Below are 19,788 nucleotides of genomic sequence, written 5' to 3' on the forward strand. Positions count from 1 at the left end.
AATTTTGATATCAAAGTAACATTAGCCTCTTAAAATATATTTGGAAGCATCCATTTCTCCTCAAACTTTGGAAGAATTTGAGAAGGATAGGTCTTTGAAGGTTTGCTTAGAACTCACTTGTAAAACTGTGTGGTCCTGTGCTTATATATTATTTTTCATTTAATATTGAAACAGCTAAAATCCAAACTGCTACAAGAAATAAAGTATAATGTAATATTTCATTATTTTTAATAAAAGAAATCTTTAAGAAGGATGTTATCTTAAGTCAGTGGAAAATAGAAATACAATTATCTTTTTGGTTTCTACATTGTTAAAAATATTGTGGAGTCTTGAATTCCTAATCGTGTTTAATGTTTCCCCCCTCATCCTCTTATGTGTAGAAAACATTTTAAGTGAAATTCCAACCTAGGTTTTAAACTTAGTTATTGTTTTAAAGTCAAAGAAGAGGCTTTACATGCAAAGCTTGACTTAATGTTTTTGTTAATTATTTGTTAAATATTACTTTTTGAAAATTTTATATGTATCTTGTGCTATGATAATATAAGTATAACTAATTAAAACATTTGAATAAGAGAGAGCTTTGATCTTGTCCTGGTCAAGCTTTGAACTTGATCCACAGACAAGCATCAACATCAATTGAATGCTTGTTAAAGTGCACATTCTTGCGCTCTACCCCAAACTTTCTAAATCAGAATCTTTATTTATTACAAATTATTACAAATTCTGATAATCAAAATCTGAAACTCAGAAATGCAGGCCAGTGATCTTCAAACTTCCTTTTTAGTTATCAGGACTGTCTCTGTGCAATAAAGAAGTCTGTAAATATAATTGGTAAAATGGTGAATCTGGTTAACTAGTAAGTTATAGTGGCTCTCCTTGAAGTTCTTTTGAGTGTCTCTATGTGGAATTTTTTAACTCCCTTGGCTCAGTGGAACTCAGTTTACAAATCAGAAATTGAGGTCTAGCCATGCTTTGACAAATGGGGCAACTGAGCTCTGAAAAGGAAAGGCACTTGTATTCAGATGAAATTGCAAGATCAAAATTTAGAGACTTAGTTTGAGACACAGATAACTTAGTGCATGATCACTAATTCTATGAAAGCAGTTGTCAAGGTTTTAATTAAGCATTATATTTTAATTTCAGGAATTAAGCATTATAGTTTAAATTTCAGGAACTCATATTCCTCAAAATGTGCTAATCTAGATTGAATATCTAGTTGATGAATATCTTTGATTGTATATTTTTATTCATTAAGTGCCAAGGTAGATTATGAAAGTGTCCTACACACCTAATTAGGCTTAGATATGGGCTGGGATTTTTATTTAACAGGTTGAATGTTTTATATTCTGGAAATACTTAATATGTGTGACATGATTCCTGGTTATGAATTAAGATTAAAAAAAGAGGTGGTTTGTGCATTGTGGTAATCTGGCAAACTAAAGTAATATGTATGGCTAAAGTGTAATGGTGTATAATCAGTTCTGTTGAAATTAGCTGTTTGACATCTGTTTTGAACCCCTAGTGTACGCTAGAAATATTTCTCAAGGCATTATAGCTGAGGGCAAAAAAAAAAAAAAAAAAAAAAAAAAAAAAAAAGATGAGAATTTCATGCTTGAAAACATTGGGATATAAGTTGGTTTGTAAACCCCCATCAGGTTTTCTCTTTATTTCTCTTTATTTTTGTTTTTTTTTTTTGGGAAAAGGCAGCTGTTGGACTTTTATAGATTTTACTTTAAATCGTTAGAATTGTGACCCTGCTTACTTGAGATCCTGTTCCCAGAATGGCAAATGTAGTGAGTATATTGATTTTCTCCTTGTCTCATGTTGACTGACTTATTGTTAAACCACCTAACAAAACATCAAGAACATTAACAACCTCAAAGAAACTTTAAATTTATTTAGGAATCTATTCCACTACCACAACTCTTTCAACTTTGCATAGTGTGATATGTAGGCAGCTGAGCTGTCTATCCCACAGACTTCCTTTTCCCCTTGAGGCTCTTTCTACAGACCACAACAGATTTGCTAATAAAGAAGCCAACTTGCTTGATTAGCTGGGTGACAAGTGGAATCTCATGGAGTTAGTTCTTAGACCTCTTTGCTTTTTAAGTGTCTTTTCAGTATAGCATGATAGCTTCGTGGAAGCAGAAGAAAATTTGGAGATTGAATGATGGCACAGGAGGTGAAATTCCACCTTAGCAAGTGAATAATTGTTGTTTGAAGTACAACTAATATAAAAGATGAAGAGAAGTAGTGAATGTAGAGGTTACAAGATTCTCTGGGTTCATGGAACCCTAGTGTCTCAGTAATTTCATTGCAGATTCCCTAGGAAAAAAAATTTTTTTGAACAGTTTTGAACTAATAAGTAGACATGGTCAAACAATTTAAGAATTACTTTTGTCCTAACAATTTAGCAGACATTTGAAACAGTAATGGGTAATATTGAGAAAAATTCAACTTCTCTTTTCTTTAAATAACCAAAATCACTTGCTGATGATATGTATGGTTGCATGTGATAAGCACTGCACAGCTTCTCAAATTTTGTAGTAATAATAGTCTCCCTCATTTACAATTCTACATTTATTTTTTATGTGGCATTTGTACTTATACAATCACAGAAATTCAGCTTCATGAATATATACCATGAAAAGGAAATGTAGCATGATCTGATACTGAAAAAGTGAGCTTCCTTGAACTAGTATTTTGTACCATTACCTGAAAGATATTGCTGTTTCCCCCTTAAAAATTTATATTTCCCACTGTAGCAACTGAGGACACCTAAACACAATTTGAGAACCATGGGTAAGATGGCACATAATTCTCAATCTCTATTTTCTTTCCAAACAATTGAGATTTTTGTAGGTGGGATAGGAGACAACACTTGCTAGTCAATATAATGGTTTCACATGAATAGATCAAAATCGTAAGGTGGGTGACTCTCATTTTACCTGTTTCATAAATGAAAAGATAAGGATTCATAGCATTATTTTTCCTGTTTAAGTAGTTAGTGTGTGACACAGGGAAAGTGCATAGTTATTTAACCCTGCATACTAGATTGTTTTCTCTATATCACATTTGATTTTTTATTCCACCAGATTAAAAAATGGCATGAGAAATCACATTTGCATAGCAAATTAGACTTGTGAGCTACATCTGCCAATAAAAATTTAATGAGAGAGTAATTTAAAGTTTGTACAAACTTAGAATAGATACAGCTCATATCTCTGCATGTTAAAATTGCTTATGTTTAGTAAGCTAAATAATAAACAGTAGTAAAGATTCCAGTAATCTCACTTCAAGCTACAATTAAATCTGTCATCTGCTAGAGGGAAGTGGTGATTCTCTTTATTCTACTCTCAGCTGTCGAGAAGGTCATACATAGAAGCTATTTTTAAGTTCTAAAGCATGCCTATTAAAATTGGTTGAGGGATTTGAGACTGTTTAGCCTGTAGAAACTGGGCTTTAGGAGGATGTGGTATTTTTATTCTTAATTTTTCAAAGAATAGTTATAGTCATTCTATGCTAGCACAAAGAGCAGAATTGGTACTTTTAAGTATGCTTATGAACAACAAAAATTGTAGTAATATTTTTAATGTTTGCAACCGCCTCAGAAGACAGTAAATTCCTATCATTGAAAATCGCTGTTAAAAAAGATTTTCTAAAAAGAAACTTTTTCAATTCTTGGATTGTATTTTCCTAATTGCTAATTTTTATTTCCTTGTAACTGATCAAAGAATCTTAGAAGATGTGTGCATTTATTTTGCTTGTCTAACTCAACACATTTCTTTCCAGAACTGGTAAAATTAAAATTTTCTGTTAGAAACAGGTGTTTGTATGAGTTGAAGGCTGCAAGAGAGGTTTTAGTTCTACTGGAAAGTCTTTGAGTTTCCATTTTAGTGTACAAATCTCTGTGGGTGCTGCCTACAAACTCTTGGGAAACCTAGAAAGGTCTTTTGCTCTGTTTGTGTATATGTGTGTTTAGGGATTCAAAGTTTATGTGTCAGTTTCCCAAACCAAATATCAGTTCACCAATTCAGAAGTTAAAATAAGTAATACTGAGGTATCAATTGTTTTATCATGTTGTTGTATTCTCTGATCTTATAATCTATAATATTGCTGTGTCCCACATAGACTTTTATGGAGACTTCTTCCCAGACAACTTGAAGCCTTGTGATAAATAGCGTACTTTTTGATTTCTGTGGAAACAACCCTTCTTGGGCTAAGGCTGCCTTCTCCTTTAAAATTTTGCTCATTACAGTTCTGCTTTAGTTGACCTCCTCCCCCTGTGAAGCCTCTTCTCAAATCCTTCTGCCTTGGCTGCCCTTCAAACACTGTCTCAAACTCTGGGTGGAGGTGGAAAAGTCTTTTTCTTTCCTCTCATTCTAGTGCTTTTTCTGTATTTCTCAAGCCCTGCCAATTTTCTTAACCTTCTGTTAAAGCAGGCTTCATAGAAAACTCCCCAGTGTATGATGTACATCAAAACAAAATGGACTTGGGCTAGTTTTCTGATTTATTAGGGAGTGATTTCGGTTTCCTAAGACTGTTGTATCTAGCTTAACTGCCTTTATTATTCAGGAAGACACAGATGTCCCTATGAATTCATGTTAGGCTCCAAGTGAGCAGAGTGATTACAAATAGGATGTCAAACAGTGGGATTTCCATAAAATTTTTTGAAAAAAGTGTTTTGAGTTAGTTTTGAGTTGTGTTTTTCATCTGACGCTGGCAGAAACTTGAAAGCTACAAGCTACTGTTTTCTGAAATTTTTGCACATAAGCATAAAATGTATGTATTGAATTTGGAAATTATCCAATATCTACCCCTCTAATGCAGCTAAATGTACATTGCAGTTATTTTGTGGATAATCATAATTTCCTTTTCTTCTCTTACAGAGTGTCTCCTCTACAGAAGTCTGAGATAGTGGATGTGGTTAAGAAGCGGGTAAAGGCCATCACCCTTGCCATCGGGGATGGTGCCAATGATGTTGGAATGATTCAGACAGCCCATGTGGGTGTGGGAATCAGTGGGAATGAAGGCATGCAAGCGACCAACAACTCGGACTATGCCATTGCACAGGTCAGAGGCTTGGTTGACCAGTTGTCCTATTCTGTTGCTAGAGATGTCAGCTGGATGTGAAAATTTGGTTGGTGTTTGACTATTACTTCAACCCTAATAACGCTGCCACCCATTTTAATGTTGCATCTAAATGAAAGCACCAGTACATTTAGATTTCTCTGTAGTCTTGATCTTTTGCAGCTTGGGTTTTGTTTGTTTTTGGCCAGCTGTGGGGTTGGCTGAACTTTCTGTCATCCAAACAAGGCTTCATTCCTTGAAAGACTAGATGGCCCATGACCCTTCTAGAGTAATAATCTCTTATCCTTAACTCCAATATCTGCTTTTATTTATGCCATATTGTGCCAGAAAAACAGCTGTGTTTATAACATTTATTCTCTGCAGTTTCAACCCCGGCATCTCACCTCTTTCAGAAGGTGCTGGAATACTGTCTCATTAGGCATATCAGGTTGAGGAAAGCAGTGATTATCAAACACCAGCCTCTCTGGAGCTGTGACCAGGATTCTGCCTAGCCAACTGCTCTGAGATGAATTACTGAAAACAAGAGTTGAGTTTAGTTTATAGTTACCCATAGGCAGTACCCATAGCCTTCTGCACTTAGACCAAGTTCAGCCCATTCTTCTCTGGACTGAAATTTGCATGCATAGATTCCTGATATACTTTGTAGTTACCAGACAGATGAAAGAATTATCTGCTCCTAATGACAATCACAAAATAAAGTAAAATAGCCAACCTCTTTACCCTTTAGATACTTTCTAGATCATTGGGCCTGACAGATTATCCAGGAAGTAGCCATCACACTGAACACTGATAGTTTCCTCTTGTCTTCAAATTGCAGTAGGTTGTGATTAAATGGCTGTTCATTTGCTGGTTGGCTAGAATCCCTTGTGTTTTTCCAGTGTTTAGTCTTTTGAAGAATGTGTTAACCTTAATCACATAAACACAAGTAATGATGGCTTTCACTCCATTCAAACTGAAATCAGGTAATGCATATAGAATGAGAAAGTACTTTTAATAGCCCCAGGGCCATGGGCTGGTCTTCTGCAGCTTTGGGGCTCCACTTTCCCAAAGGAGGTGCTCTGCATTAGATCACCTCTCAAATTCCCTCCTAGCGTGTGGCTCTGCAAACACAGGCAGGATTTACAAAATCCTCATGCTCTGCAAAGTGAATGAAATCAATCTTGTTCCTTTGTTGATTTCAAGTAAAGTCTCAAGATAATTGCTGAGCACAGATAGAAGACATTCTTATTTTACAGGTGAGAAAACTGGAACTTCTTCCCATTAGGTGACCTGCCTGAGTGTGCACGTTCTGAGAACATCAGACCATGGGGACCATCCCTGCACACCTGCCACATTGCTTTCCCCAGTCAACTACTCCAAGGCCCATGGGACTTATGCTTCCTGTAGTCTGTCAGCAACTGTAAATGTTATACATCCCAGCATTATTAAATACTTGAGTTATAGCATCATAAGGCTGGAAGGAATCTTTAGAGGTTTCCTAGGAGTTCCAGGCAAATATTTGTCTGTCTTTTTCTTTAAAATGTCTAGGGAAGGAGATTCTATGACCTGCTGTATTAAAACTGCATACTAATAAGATGTGGAATCTGGAGCAACTGCTCTCTTCAAATTAAAAGCATCAAAGAAGTTGGAGAGGAGAGTGAGGCTTTATAACTTGATTTAGGAGTTTTCTTGTCCATCCAGTGTAATAGTTACATTGGCCAAAGGGACTGATGAAGGGCTTCATGTGTCTGTGGGTCTTCGTTTCTCCTGTGCATGATCCTGTTCAGAGTTAGGCAAAGATCCCGTTGTTCTAGGGTAGTGTTTCCTTCTCCTTGCTCTCTCCACCCAACAACATGCTTCCTCAGCCTTAATTACTAAGAGGCAGATGCCACAACTTTGTGAATTCCTTTGTACCTAATGAAATCATATTTTTGGTTGCAGTCAATACTTGAATAGAATTTTGATTGGGTTTTTGAGGAAAATGTTCTGTAGGGTTAGGTATAGAAATAAAAACTTAGCTCGAAAATTTACCCTAGGGAATTGGTGTCATAGGCAAAACTGTGGCTCCATAGCTTTCTGGCAGCCTTGTGTTTGCCTGCAGGGGCTACCGCTGGGCCTGACAGGCCTGTGCAGCACCAGAGCAGTGCTAGCCCGGGTGCCTGTTGTCCTAGGAAAGAATCGTCCCTGCCCCCACCCTTCTTAATGTTTTTTTGAATGGCCTCATGAAGGCAGCATTTGATTTAGGATCCTTTTTTCCTCCTGAAAACAAATCATTGTAGCACTAAAGTGGAGGCTCTTGGGATGACTCCAGCAGATGTCCTCTGTACCCTTGAAGTTAGGCATCGGGGGTCCAGGTCAGATCAAACTTCCTTTTTTTGTTGTTTAGCTAGTTATTTTATGATTCCCCACTCCCCTTTGGAATCCTTAATGAGCCTTTATGGGGAGTTTTATTTTTCCATATGCATCTCCTCCTGCCATTTTGAAGTCGTCATTTGGCTGTTGGAATACACAGTGAGTAACCTGCCTTACCCTAATCTTCTGAAGAACTCACTGAAATGTGAGTGGTAGTGACACTTCTCCTTTATCACTGGTGGAAATTATTATGTGGATCCTTCTTGAAAACAAGATTTTTAAAACAAGTACTTATTTTCAAAGTCTTTTCTATAGATAGTTAAATTTCATTTCAAAAGTGATCTGAAGTAAGTCAGCAGTAGCAAATAGTTATTGAATCCATTTGCAGTGGATATGTTTGTGGATTTTCTCAATTCAGCCTGATTCTCTCTCTTAGGAGGACATTGGGGCTTGAATTTGTGACCTGCCCTGTGACTAAGAACAAGAAGTTATGACTTAGTTCAGGACAACAAGGGCAAATGCCACCCAGCATGAAGAAAACTGCATATATGGGTACTATGAATTGAAATAGGGCTGTCCCTAATAGTACATTCAGACTGGATTACAGCACAGTCTGCAAAACCTACTCATCTGCCTTCTTCCAGCTCCAGGTTCACACTATTGGGAATCTTCCTGAAATAGTACATGAGACAAAACCAGGGAGACTGAGGAGATAGGATTTGAATGGTATCCAGTGTTACTCTGCTTCAAAGATGGTTCATATGTTTTGCTGGAGTGTTATTTCAAACTGTCTGAGTCATTACATCATTTTCAGCTTAGGATGGGTTAGTTTCTCATTGATTTTTGTTTATCCTGATTGCATAGTGCTCTGGCAAGAGGTGCTCTGCACTAGTTGGAGGCAAAAAAGGAGAACAAAATGGGCAGAGAAATGGAGGCTGCCTTGTGTCTACTACATCTGTGCGTGCATTTGTCGGTTTGCGTCTGTGTTTTTAATCCACGTGTGTCAGTGTGTGTGTGTCTATATGTATTTGTCTCTGGGTGTCTGTGTGTCTGTGTGCCTGTGTGTGTTTGTGGGTATTTGTGAATCTTTATATGTGTGCTTATCTGTATGTCTCTGTGCAAGTTGTTTTTAACCTGCAGGAAGACCATGGAAATTAGTCATAAATTTTGTTATGTCCACTTTGAGCGAATACTGTTGTCAGAGTGTTTGTCCTTTGCTCCTGTTATCACCATAAAGCCTGTGATGAAACAGAGATGTCTGATTTACAGTGTTCTTTTCTGCCATCCACAATGTCATTAAAGTATTAAAATTCTTTAATAATTAAGACCCTAAAAAGAAGTGCATAAATAGGATTTTCTGGAAATAACAATCTCCATATATTGATAATGTAGGTTTCAGAGATTTTCTAAGTCTTACTGACTCAAAAACCCTGCCATTAGTGAATTTCTCAGACTACTTGCAGAATCTGTTTTCCTCTGAGACTTTTCTGTCTTCTCAGAAGTGTTTTGGGACTTTTCTCTCTAGACGATGGACTCTTCTTAACCCTTTTCCTTTCCTTCTGCAGTTTTCATACTTAGAAAAACTACTGTTGGTTCATGGTGCCTGGAGCTACAATCGGGTGACCAAGTGCATTTTGTACTGTTTCTACAAGAATGTGGTCCTCTACATTATTGAGGTAAGAAAGGTTTATGTTTGGCCTTGAAAAGAGAGACTTTTTCCTAGAGAGCTTCCTTAGATATTTCAGGTAATTTCATAGAAGGATTCTGTGAGTGTAAAATTAGTGCCACTGTGATAGACATGTTGCTCAGAAACTGAGCTACCTCCAGGCCTTCCTCGGGGCGAGTCCCCAAGGCAGGAGTCTGTGCCTGACTTTTCTGTGCCGCCTCCATTTCTCTGCTTGCTCCACGGCGTCTGGGTTCCTGTTTCTGGGTTTCTCCTGGCCCTCATTCTTCTTTGGTGTTCTCGGCTGCATATCACCAGGCTGTCGCTCATACCCTCTGGCTCGGGCTAGATAGTGTGGGCAGCAGCTACTCAAACCTCTCTCGGCGGTTACTGAGATCTCTCTGGGCAACTTTTCTAAAGTGAACAAACCCTGATTTCTTACTACACCCCTCATGAAATCTGCAAGGTTGCTAAGTCATCAGTCATTGCTTTTGGAGTATTGAGACCCCATTGCCTAAACGCGAGGATGTGGGAGTGAGTCGAGAGAGTACAATGAGGTAATTTATAATATCTCAAGGAGTTCATGTTTAGTGGCCAAGTCTTTTTCAAGATGCTGATTCAATTAATCAAAATAAACGTGATTGTTGAGGGACTGGAGGTGGGGAGGTAGACCCACCAAAAAGGGGGAAAGCCCTTGATGTTTGCTCTCAGCAGAAATATCAGCTCTCTCTTCACTCCTTTTTAAGAACATCTGAAATAAAGGTCATTAAGGTGGGCAGATTTCTGAATGTGTTTAGAAAAGAGAAATTAGGCAGTGATTGCATGGAGAAGTAGAAAAGTGACTTTAATGATGTCTGATGCTAATATCTCCAATTAGGGATTATTTTGTGTCTGATTTCTTTTCCTTTTCTAAAGTGAACAAACAATTCTTGGCACAAATAATATACAAGGTATGAATCAATTTTTTGATGTGGCTTTTCATATGGTTCCTTAAAATACTCAGCTCAGATAGTTTAGTAAGTGCTGCACAAAATGTAATTGTCACTGTTTCTTTATCAAATCATCAACTCTTTTATTGAACCACTCAGGCCAGATACATAGGTGGGTGTCACTCAGCCTGTAACTTAACTGCTAGCCAGCAAGTAACTTTCTGGAGTTGTGCACCACACAAGGCTGCCCAGCCAAAGAGTAAATGGGACTGAAATATAGCTCCTGTCTCTCCAATTCTCATAGTGGAACCCACTTTAAAAAAAAATGTGCTTTTCTAATTGGCACAAAAGGCAGCTTACCAGGTAATCTGTGTACCCGGCTGTGTACCAGACTCTGCCACATATGCAAACAGCAAACCCCTCCAGGCTCATGCAAAACCCCTGTGGCCCAAGGGAAGCCTTATTCTTAAAGAATGTGATAAGCAAACAAAAGAAATCTGACTAAAGTTCTGAGGGCTGAGTTCTTCCTCATTTGAAAGGAATTCTTTGTGTGACACTTCCTGTCTGATACATTAAACACCTATGTATCATATCTGTAGGAAAAAAATTTGTAACAGGATCATGAGAGATTTAGAGATGGATTGCTGTCTTATTCAGAATATAAAATTAAACATTGATGATTGCTTGTCTTTTGCTATAATATTAACTCAGGGCATCCTTTTTTTTTTTTTTAATAATATAATAGTTTATGTTTACATCATTTTGTGCCTTTTCCCATCTCAGTTGTAATCTCCGTGGGCTTCCCATTACCACATCACCCATGTGCCATCACCATAGTCCAGTACACACCTGCCCCCCTCCATTTTTGATCCTATTCCCCACTACACCCCCATAAAATGTCTCTGGTATATAGTTGTTCATTATTAATATTATTTTCTCCCCTTTATACTCCTGCTATAACTTAGGGCACCCTTAAGGAAGAACTTTCAGAGGTAATGTGTAACTGGTCTTGCAGTTTCTGTCTTCTCCCTGCCCTCATTTGCAATTCCCTCTGGGACTTCAAGATGTGTGTCTTCTTCCTGTGGCATTCTTTGCCTCTTTGATAGGAGTCACTCCTCAATGTCACTTGGGGTCATAGATAATAGTGTGTGGACTCAAGTAAAATACTACTGCAGTCCCTTTTCCCATGTGTTACCACAAGTTTCACATACATTTTAAATTCCTGTGGCTGTTGACTTCACAAGGTTTCTCAATAATCTGGTTCTCCTCACAATCAGCAAATTATAGATAGTTTAGACTTCTTATCAAGACATTCTACATGAAGCTTCCAACCCTTTCACTTTCCAGAGCATCCTTCTGCCCCTTCTTAGTCATTTACACCTACTATCTTGTCATTTTTTTTTTTTAACTTCAAGTGGGCTGAGGCACAATTTTAGTCTGTCTGAAAAATTTGGAATGAAGCCCTGAAAATTGTATGTGAGTTTCCTAAGTTGTTTTTTTTTTTTAATTATAGCTGAATAGGAGTTGTTACATGGTCTTCTGTAAAGTCTTTTAAAATATTCTTTACAATATTATGAAGTAAAGAATAAAATGTCCCCATCACCCTGTTCCCAATTTTCTATTTAGTATTTTTAGGAGACGTTAATTTAAAACCAACAATAACAAAGCCTGTCTGAAATCAGATGGTGAGAATGTTTACTCAGAGAGTGTCCACTATTGTCAAATAACTTCCTGTGGCACCAGCATGCACTTCAGATATTACTTTGAAAGTGGGAATGTACCACTTGCAGGCTATCTTAGTGTATCTTAAATTGAAAGATCAAAGATTGTTGCAATTTGATTTGTTCTTCTACAAAGAATGGTTTTGTGTTCTAAGAGTTACCTTATTATATACTGAGTGAGAATAAATTTAAATACATTATGTATTTCTCTTTAATGGTTTTACTGTAGTTCAGAGAAACACTTCACAATAGTTAGTATATTTCATCTCAAATTTTGTCTCATATACCTCTCATCCAAAAATGTAGTCTGAAAGCAATTTGACAATCTTTTAAAAATGTATACACACATACATACATATACACTCTGTCTCTGTAGCTGTTATTATGAGGAGCATTGTTTAATTTGAATTACCATTAACACTTGTTGGGAAGAACTATAAGCTTACACAGTAATAGTCCAGTCAAGTGATACAGTAACCTATAAGGCTGGGGTTTTCTGTAAAAGGAATACATGGCACTATTCTTATTGCAACATGAGACACAAACTGAAAGCTCCATCCACTGTCACCCCTCACATCTCAAACCCTATGTAATACATTCTGCAATTCATGTTTTATTTAACAGTATTTGGGAGATCATTCCCTGTTAATATGTATAGTTAGTGCATGGTATTTCACAGTATGGTTTCTTATGCTCTGTTGAACTACTGCTGAATAAAACTACCAGTTACCTTTTAACTGTGGGTACATTTGTACCCACAGAAAGCCTTGTGAGATAAGAACTTACTCTCTATTCATAAATAAGCCATAAATATTCCACCAAATGGCATTCATCTATTTAGACCATTTTCACCATGCTGCCTTGAAATTAAGTCAAGCTCCACTTACATATGGTTAGCTGTATCACAGATTCTTTGTTGCTGACACAATCTGTGACTTGTAAGGTGTGCCACATGAAATTTACTCAAGCTAAAGTAGCCATTAGCTCAAGAGATTAAAAAAGAGGAACAAAAGGATAGCATCAGTATTTCATGGTGGTAACACCCATACAACCTTTGCTCTCTGTCCCTCTGTTACTCCCTAATTTAGACCTTTTCGCTTAGATAATAGCAAAAGCCAATAGCTATGCCTTACAACGACTAATATTGCAGCTATAATGAACTTTTTAATCAGGCTGACCAATTCTGGTGACTGACAGTGTCTGAAACATAGATGCTCAGACATGTTGGCTGTGAGTGATAAATGCAACTGCCCTCTCAAACTCTTCAAGTGTTCTATGACTTATGATAAAATCCCATCTCTACCTTTATACCCTTCTCTCCATTATTCTGGGCCCTGATGTCACCCTTCCTATCTCCTACTAGTCTTTTTTTATTTTGTTTTAAATCACTGTTATTGAAGATGAATTGACATGCAGTGAGATACACCTTTTTTAGAGGTATAGCTTTCTGCATTCAACCTGGATTTTAATCAACAGAAATAATGGAGCATTTTCTGTATTAAGAGAATGTACTTAATGCCACTGAACTGTATACTTTAAAATGGCAAAGATATAAACTTTGTTATATGTATTTTATCACAACAAAAATGCTATAAAAGTTAATTTTTTAAAGATGTCACAGCATTTTGCTGCTTTAGTCATCTTGAGGGAAATGAAACTCTATAAACTGACTATATGCTTTGGGGAATTTATTTTGAAGGTTTGAAAAACAATCTTCATATGTAGTTTTGTTTTCTATGTTTTGTGCCTGGGACCAGATGGGCTATATTTCTTGGAAGGCAAAAGGGCTTGACTGCTCAGAACTTCACAGACTTGGGGGCAGATGGGATTCCTATCATAACCTAGAAGCTGGAGGCAATGCACTCCTTGTGTCTCTGTGTTGTGAGGGTGTGGGCAGCAGGAAAAGGAATACAAATAGCAAAGATAAGGTTCTTCTTTATTTTTGAATAGACAAGTTACTTAGCCAAAGCAACTACAAAAATTTGTCAGTATGTAGGGCAGATAGACAATAGAGACCTTAATGTAATTTTCTAGTTTTAATCTGGGGCATAAATCATGACTCTTATGTCATAATCTCCCAATGTAATTTACCAGCAGAAAGGATAGGTTGATTTTTTTAAAAAAACTCTGATTTGGCAATGGGAGGAATTTACTTCAATGCAAAGATTAGGTGTAGGGAAGTTAGAAAAAGACAGCTATAAATTTTTGAAGTCCCGATGTGACTACTCTGGTATTTCCTAAGAGGAAGGGTAGCTTAATTATTTAAAGTTCTATACAGTTGAACAAAACAGGAGTTGCTTACTCAGTATTTCCTGAAGAGAATACATTTCAGAGCACATAAGTATTAGCATATTAAGCATTTACTGTGTGTGCATTTATCCATGCACTTCCTGAACCTGTAACAAAAAGTTATTTGGAATGTATATAATTTTTAGTGATAATTTTCAAGTTGAAAAATAATAGCACATTTACTTGTATTTAGCCTATATTTTGAAGTGTCTGATACTGCTCTTCAGGAGCTTTGGTATAACAAAAAGAAAATACAAACCAGGTTCTCTTTAAAATGGAGGTGAGACTTTGAAATTATGATGTGATTAGTTTGTGGCTCCTAGGAGAGAGAAAAACCATGGCATGTGGGCACTGATGTGCAAAACAGGGAATTACATACTATTCATGGTGTATTTATTTTTGACAACATATATAAGAAAGTGTAATGTTTTCTTAAAGTCAATACAGTAGTTATGAGATGAAGTACAGAAAATGGGGAACATATTTAGCATGATGGTCTGGAAAGATCATCATTGAATAAGAACTAGACATTCTAAGACCATAATGATTTTGAAGCCAAATGACACCTAAACAATAAGAATTTAGTTGAAGCAAGTTAAGACTTGCCAATATCTAATAAGATTAAAACCAACCAAACAACCTGTATTTTATAATACTATAGGAGATGAGAAAAAAACCAACATTTCATGTTCTGTGTCTGCAAACTAAAATAGTAGAATGAATTCTGGTTCATGCATAAGCTACCATTTTAATCCAAAAATTTCTAAAAGAGTAGTGAAGGGTTGTATTTTGAAATTTCTCTTTAGCTGGGTTTCAGCTTTTTCCCTCCCAGTTGGACCTCTGCTTCTAGAACAGTTTCTCCCCTCTATTTCCAGGTCATTATTGTTTAAAAATGATTACTTCTAAATTAATTGTAGATATGCCCTTTTATTTATGGTCTGATTGACATCATATTGAGACATCTTAATTAAATATGTTATTGTGCAGAGATGCTATAGATTTGGTGAGCAGATTCCAAGCTTATGTCTATTTTCTGAAAGTAACCAAGATTGCCTTATAAATGATGCTAGAAGGTGTGGATTTGGGTAGATTTAGCTTTGGACATAAGCTAAATCAATGGAGAATAGATCTCTTACACCACGATAGAAATTTATCCAAGTACTTTCCCTCCTTTTGGATGTAATTCATGACGTAAATACACCTCAAAAATGTCTTTCAATTCTTACCACATGAGAAATTTCTTTATGGTAAAAGACAAAATTCCTGGTAACAAAGTTTTCCTTTTTGGTCTGTGCATCCTCCTTGTTGGAGGAAGCTTTAGTTTCCAATAAAGATTTGCTATTTGAGGAGCTGAATTGTCAGTAGCAAGCTTAATCCTAAAATGCTAGGTAAAGATGACATGCCAGACACGGTCAATGTTTGACCCTTCCTGGATAGGTTGGGGACCTCATCAACTATGAAACCATTCATTTTCTATCAAGAACTTTAACCTGCTGTTAGCTTCCTTCTCCATGGTAGGGAGAATGCTATGACCAAAGACCCTAGGGCAAACTTCTCTATAGTTCCACATTTACTGGGGATAAGGGTTCATACACATGAGAAGTGCTCCAGTGGCTGTAAATAGAGGTCTTGTGCTCAGCCCATTCAAAAACACCCTGACTTGTAGAATTTGTGATTACTTAGGTAGTTTTTATTTCTGCTCATAGTTGAACAGTATTTCCCATTTTAGTATATTGGGAGGAAGACTGTTCCAAGCATGACTTCCCATCGGACAAATTGAAAATGGGAATTAATAGTCTGAATCATATTTTCCTTGTCTCATGTATCCTTCTCTTCCATGTCAGGCACTCTTAGGTAATGGGAATGAGATGAGCAATACTAGATCCCTTGTTGTTGGAATCAAGGAGAGGATCTAGAAAAAAACCACCTGCCATTACAGGATAGCATGCCAGTTGCTGGCATACGGGAAGACAGTATGCAGTGAGAGTTCCAGAATGTTTTGCTTTGTAACCATAATGTGTCATCTCAAGCTTCCAAGGTGAAATTACTTAATATCTGAAGGATGAGTAGGCACTGATCAGGTGACAGGGCTGGAGGAGAGGGTTTGGCCAGTGTGCCAAAAAAGCCTGTATTTGTCTTTCCGAGTTGACCCTCAGTTTATTCCAGATCTAGGATACATGCTACAAGTCAGCCAGACTAGGGGAAGTACAGTTTGCTGAGGTTTGTTTCAGAAGGGAGGTGGCTGCAGAACTCATGATGTATGTGCTTAAGCGTATTCTCTCAAAGTCTCTTGGGCTGCTGCTAGTTTATAGAGCTGAGGGTTCTTTAGCAAAAGTGGTGGGAGAAGAGGTGGCAGAGGAGTCATTATAAAGTTGAGAAATATTAGCCCTCTGGAGGATTCCTCCATGAGATACAAAATCCCTCTAAAATCTATCTTACTTGATAAAAATAGATTCTTAATCCCTATTCTTAGTGACAGCATAAGCTTTTAAAACTATGCTCTTGTGGCTGCTTTACCTAAAAGGATCTTATAAAGATTCAGCATTCTAAAAAAAAAAAAAGTATTGACGGTGTAAAAATGGAGCATCTCATTCCATAAAATTCTCCCTCCTTGCAATAAAAACAGTGTATCCCCCCAAACAGAAGTGTTGCAAAGGACTCCTGAGCCAATGAGACCCAGAGGGGTCTGCACTGTGCCATGGCTGGGCTTTATGCCAGGTGCCCACTCTTCCTCCCTACCTGGTGCTACAGCAGAAACCAACTCACCTGGCCAAGGGGCCAGCTCATCACTTCCTACGTTGATAACTCATATTCCAATTTACTTCCCCTTCTTACAGTCTACTGTATTCAGAAATAACACCCACATATTAAGGCCGGAAGGTTGGCAAAGGGAAGGGTAACTCCTTTTTGCCAGTTTAGTAATGAGTTTACTAACCGGTGAACTTATCTTCTGACTTTGTTCCCCAACAGCAGGGCTAAGCAACAGTGCTCAATAAACAGGTAATCCATTGAACACATTGCAGTAGAGGCTGCTGTGTAAGAATCCACTGGGTTTCTTCTTTTATATAAATAAAATGTAAGAGATTACCTAAGGACCATTTTTTTTTCTTTTAGGAAATGCCATTCTAATATAACTTAATTTTTTCTTGATGCAACTTTAATACAGATTATGATAGCCTTCAAATGTTATAAGACTAGCTCATTTTACACCATCTTTTAGGAGAATAAAGTATCATTTTGATTGTATTCTTTGAAAACATTCCTACCTTAACCTTTTATTTTGACTGAAACTCACACATAAATTTTCACTCTTGTTATTTTTTTTTTATTTGGGTTTTTTTTTCCTACTGATTTTTCTTACCATTTTAGTCTGTTTTCATTGCTCTTTGGTCTTTGCTTCTCTCCTTTCTCCTGACAATAGAGACAGGTGGCCTAAAACTTTTAGAATCAGATTTCATTTGATTTTAACAATTCCTTTTATGAGAATGTCAAAGTAAAAATGTAATGATGCTCATCTGTCCATTTTTATCTCTGTGCACCCAAACAACACCATTCTGAGAAAGTATATTTCAGTGACATTTGATTAAATCTAAGATAAAGTCCAAGATCAAGAATGGAGATTTTAATTGTAAGATGTGATAAAGAGCACCTTCTGTATCCAATAAAGAAGATAAAGAGGAGAGAGAAATGGAATTGATGATGATTTTTTGCTGTTTGTTTTTGTTTTGTTTTGATTCTTTTACATTTATTTGGATAGGCTCTGCATTGGGGTGCATTCTCTTCCCGTCCTCAGCCAAACTTAAGAGAGATATATTTTGGCCCATAGTCTTAGAATACAGGCAAGTAAGATGTAATTATTATGATTATGTAATTCATCTTTTTCTTGGAGTTGTTGGCTTTGACCTTTCCTTAAAGTAGCTAATATTATTTAGTATCACATCAGAAAGTTCATCTCCTTAGTCAGCGCAGTAAATGGCTATACTTTTAAATGGTAAGTGATCTCTATTGCATTCTGACAGCTCATGTGAGCCCACAACTTTGGTCTTCTCTCAGATGTCCTGGGAGCTTAGAGTGTCCTTCACTTCTTAATTCCAATGTCTGGCAGAGCAAGTAGATTATTTAAACAAGGCTCAAGAATAAGAGTGATGTGCATATCTTTTCTTGCTTGATCTTTCAAACTAAAGGGAGGCAAAGTCAATTAGAATCATTGAAAGTTGTTTGTACTTGCAGAGTGTGCCAATGAAAAAAGTTAATTAAAATATTGGCCTCTTGTCCAGGGATTATACCATGAAGTTTATTATTTCATGCCGTTTGATGATCTTTTTGTTAGTCACTTTTCAATTTGAAAGCTTTGTTTTTTTTCTTACTATTGAATCTTCTATAATGTTAATATGAAATGTTATTTCAATAAAATATTAAATTTACTTTTCCATAACATTAGCTTTTAACTAGAGGCTTTTACTGCCTCATTATCTTCACCTTATTGGTTTTCCTTCTTGATGGTGTTTATTAGTATGATATATTTTCTAAAATTTATTTTATATAATAAGATATTATTGCTTTACAATACCATATATGATTTAGGGTAATATATTCATACCACTTCAGATTATAAGTTGTAGTTCACATGCATTTAAATTGACCCTTTTTATAAAGTATACAGTTCTGTGAGTCAAACCCATACAAATGTGTCATCACCATTACAATAAGGTCTGAATAGTGAAAAAATTGCAGAAACTCTCTTATCTAGTAAGCTTGGAGACCCAAATCCAGCCCCTAATAGAACTGATTTGTTTTTACTATATAGCTTTGCCTTTTTTAGAATGTCTTTTGAATGCAATTATGCAGTGTATAGTTTTCTAGTTATGAGTTCTTTCACTATGCATAATGTATTTGAGGTCAATCCTCATTGTTGTAACTATCAGCTTGTTCTTTTTTCATACCCGTATAGTATTCCACAGTGTAGCTGTAACAGTCTGTTTATACATTTATCTGTTGAAGCACATTTGGGACATTTGGATAAGCTTTTACTTTGTTATGAATAAATTATCTATAAATACTTTTGTAAGTTTCTGTGTAAATATATGTTTTTGTTTCATTTGATAAATTTGTAAAAATGGGTATGTGTGTTTAATTTCCTGAGTAAACATTTTAAAAGGGTTATATACCATCTGTATATTTTCATTTATGAAGCTTCTGTTTAAACCTAATGTAGTATTGCAAATTCTTGATAGTGTGTATTCATTTATTTACAAGTCCAGATTTCTCCTAAAGAGAGTTAACAGTGTATGACTGATTAATGAGTTCTTCATTTACCCTTCCCAGAAAATTTGCTTATTAAGGCAACTACTACTTTGTAGTTGGGCCCCTGCCCAGACCCGCAGTTTCCAGCAACTGCTGGATACTTGTTAAAACAAGTGAATGTACATTTTAATTTCAGATGGCAAATGACAGTTTTAGATATTGTATTATTCTTGTAGTGAGACAATAACTTTCTGAACCACATAGGTCAGTGTGGAGACAAGAACATTTGTATCCTCCTTTCCTATTCCCCACTTCCCTCACTTTGGTTACATAAAAGGAAAAATGAGAAAAATTTGCCCAAGTACCTCTGGTGCCTTAACACAGGTAGCCTGGCCTCTCTCTCTTAGACATAAGTTTTCCATTGTTGGCAATTTCTGGAAGCCTAACCAATGAATTGTGAATCATGAAGTGAAGTCATTGGACTGAAATTCAGGTAATATGGTTTAGGTAAACATTTAGT

General features: G+C 36.5%; 1 protein-coding gene across 2 annotated transcripts in view; it reads left to right on the forward strand.

The window, feature by feature from the left end:
• The window catches only part of LOC101622323 (phospholipid-transporting ATPase IB), a 515,968-nt gene that overhangs the window by 286,962 nt on the left and 209,218 nt on the right, over positions 1-19,788 (forward strand). For both annotated transcript variants that reach the window (XM_004680155.2, XM_012723210.1), the window contains exons 26-27: positions 4,890-5,073; positions 8,988-9,098. In XM_004680155.2, the coding sequence (XP_004680212.1) occupies positions 4,890-5,073; positions 8,988-9,098 (295 nt within the window). The remainder of the gene's footprint in view (positions 1-4,889; positions 5,074-8,987; positions 9,099-19,788) is intronic.

The sequence above is a fragment of the Condylura cristata genome, unplaced genomic scaffold (genome assembly GCF_000260355.1).
Source record: "Condylura cristata isolate star-nosed mole 26May11 unplaced genomic scaffold, ConCri1.0 scaffold00010, whole genome shotgun sequence".
NCBI lineage: Eukaryota > Metazoa > Chordata > Mammalia > Eulipotyphla > Talpidae > Condylura > Condylura cristata.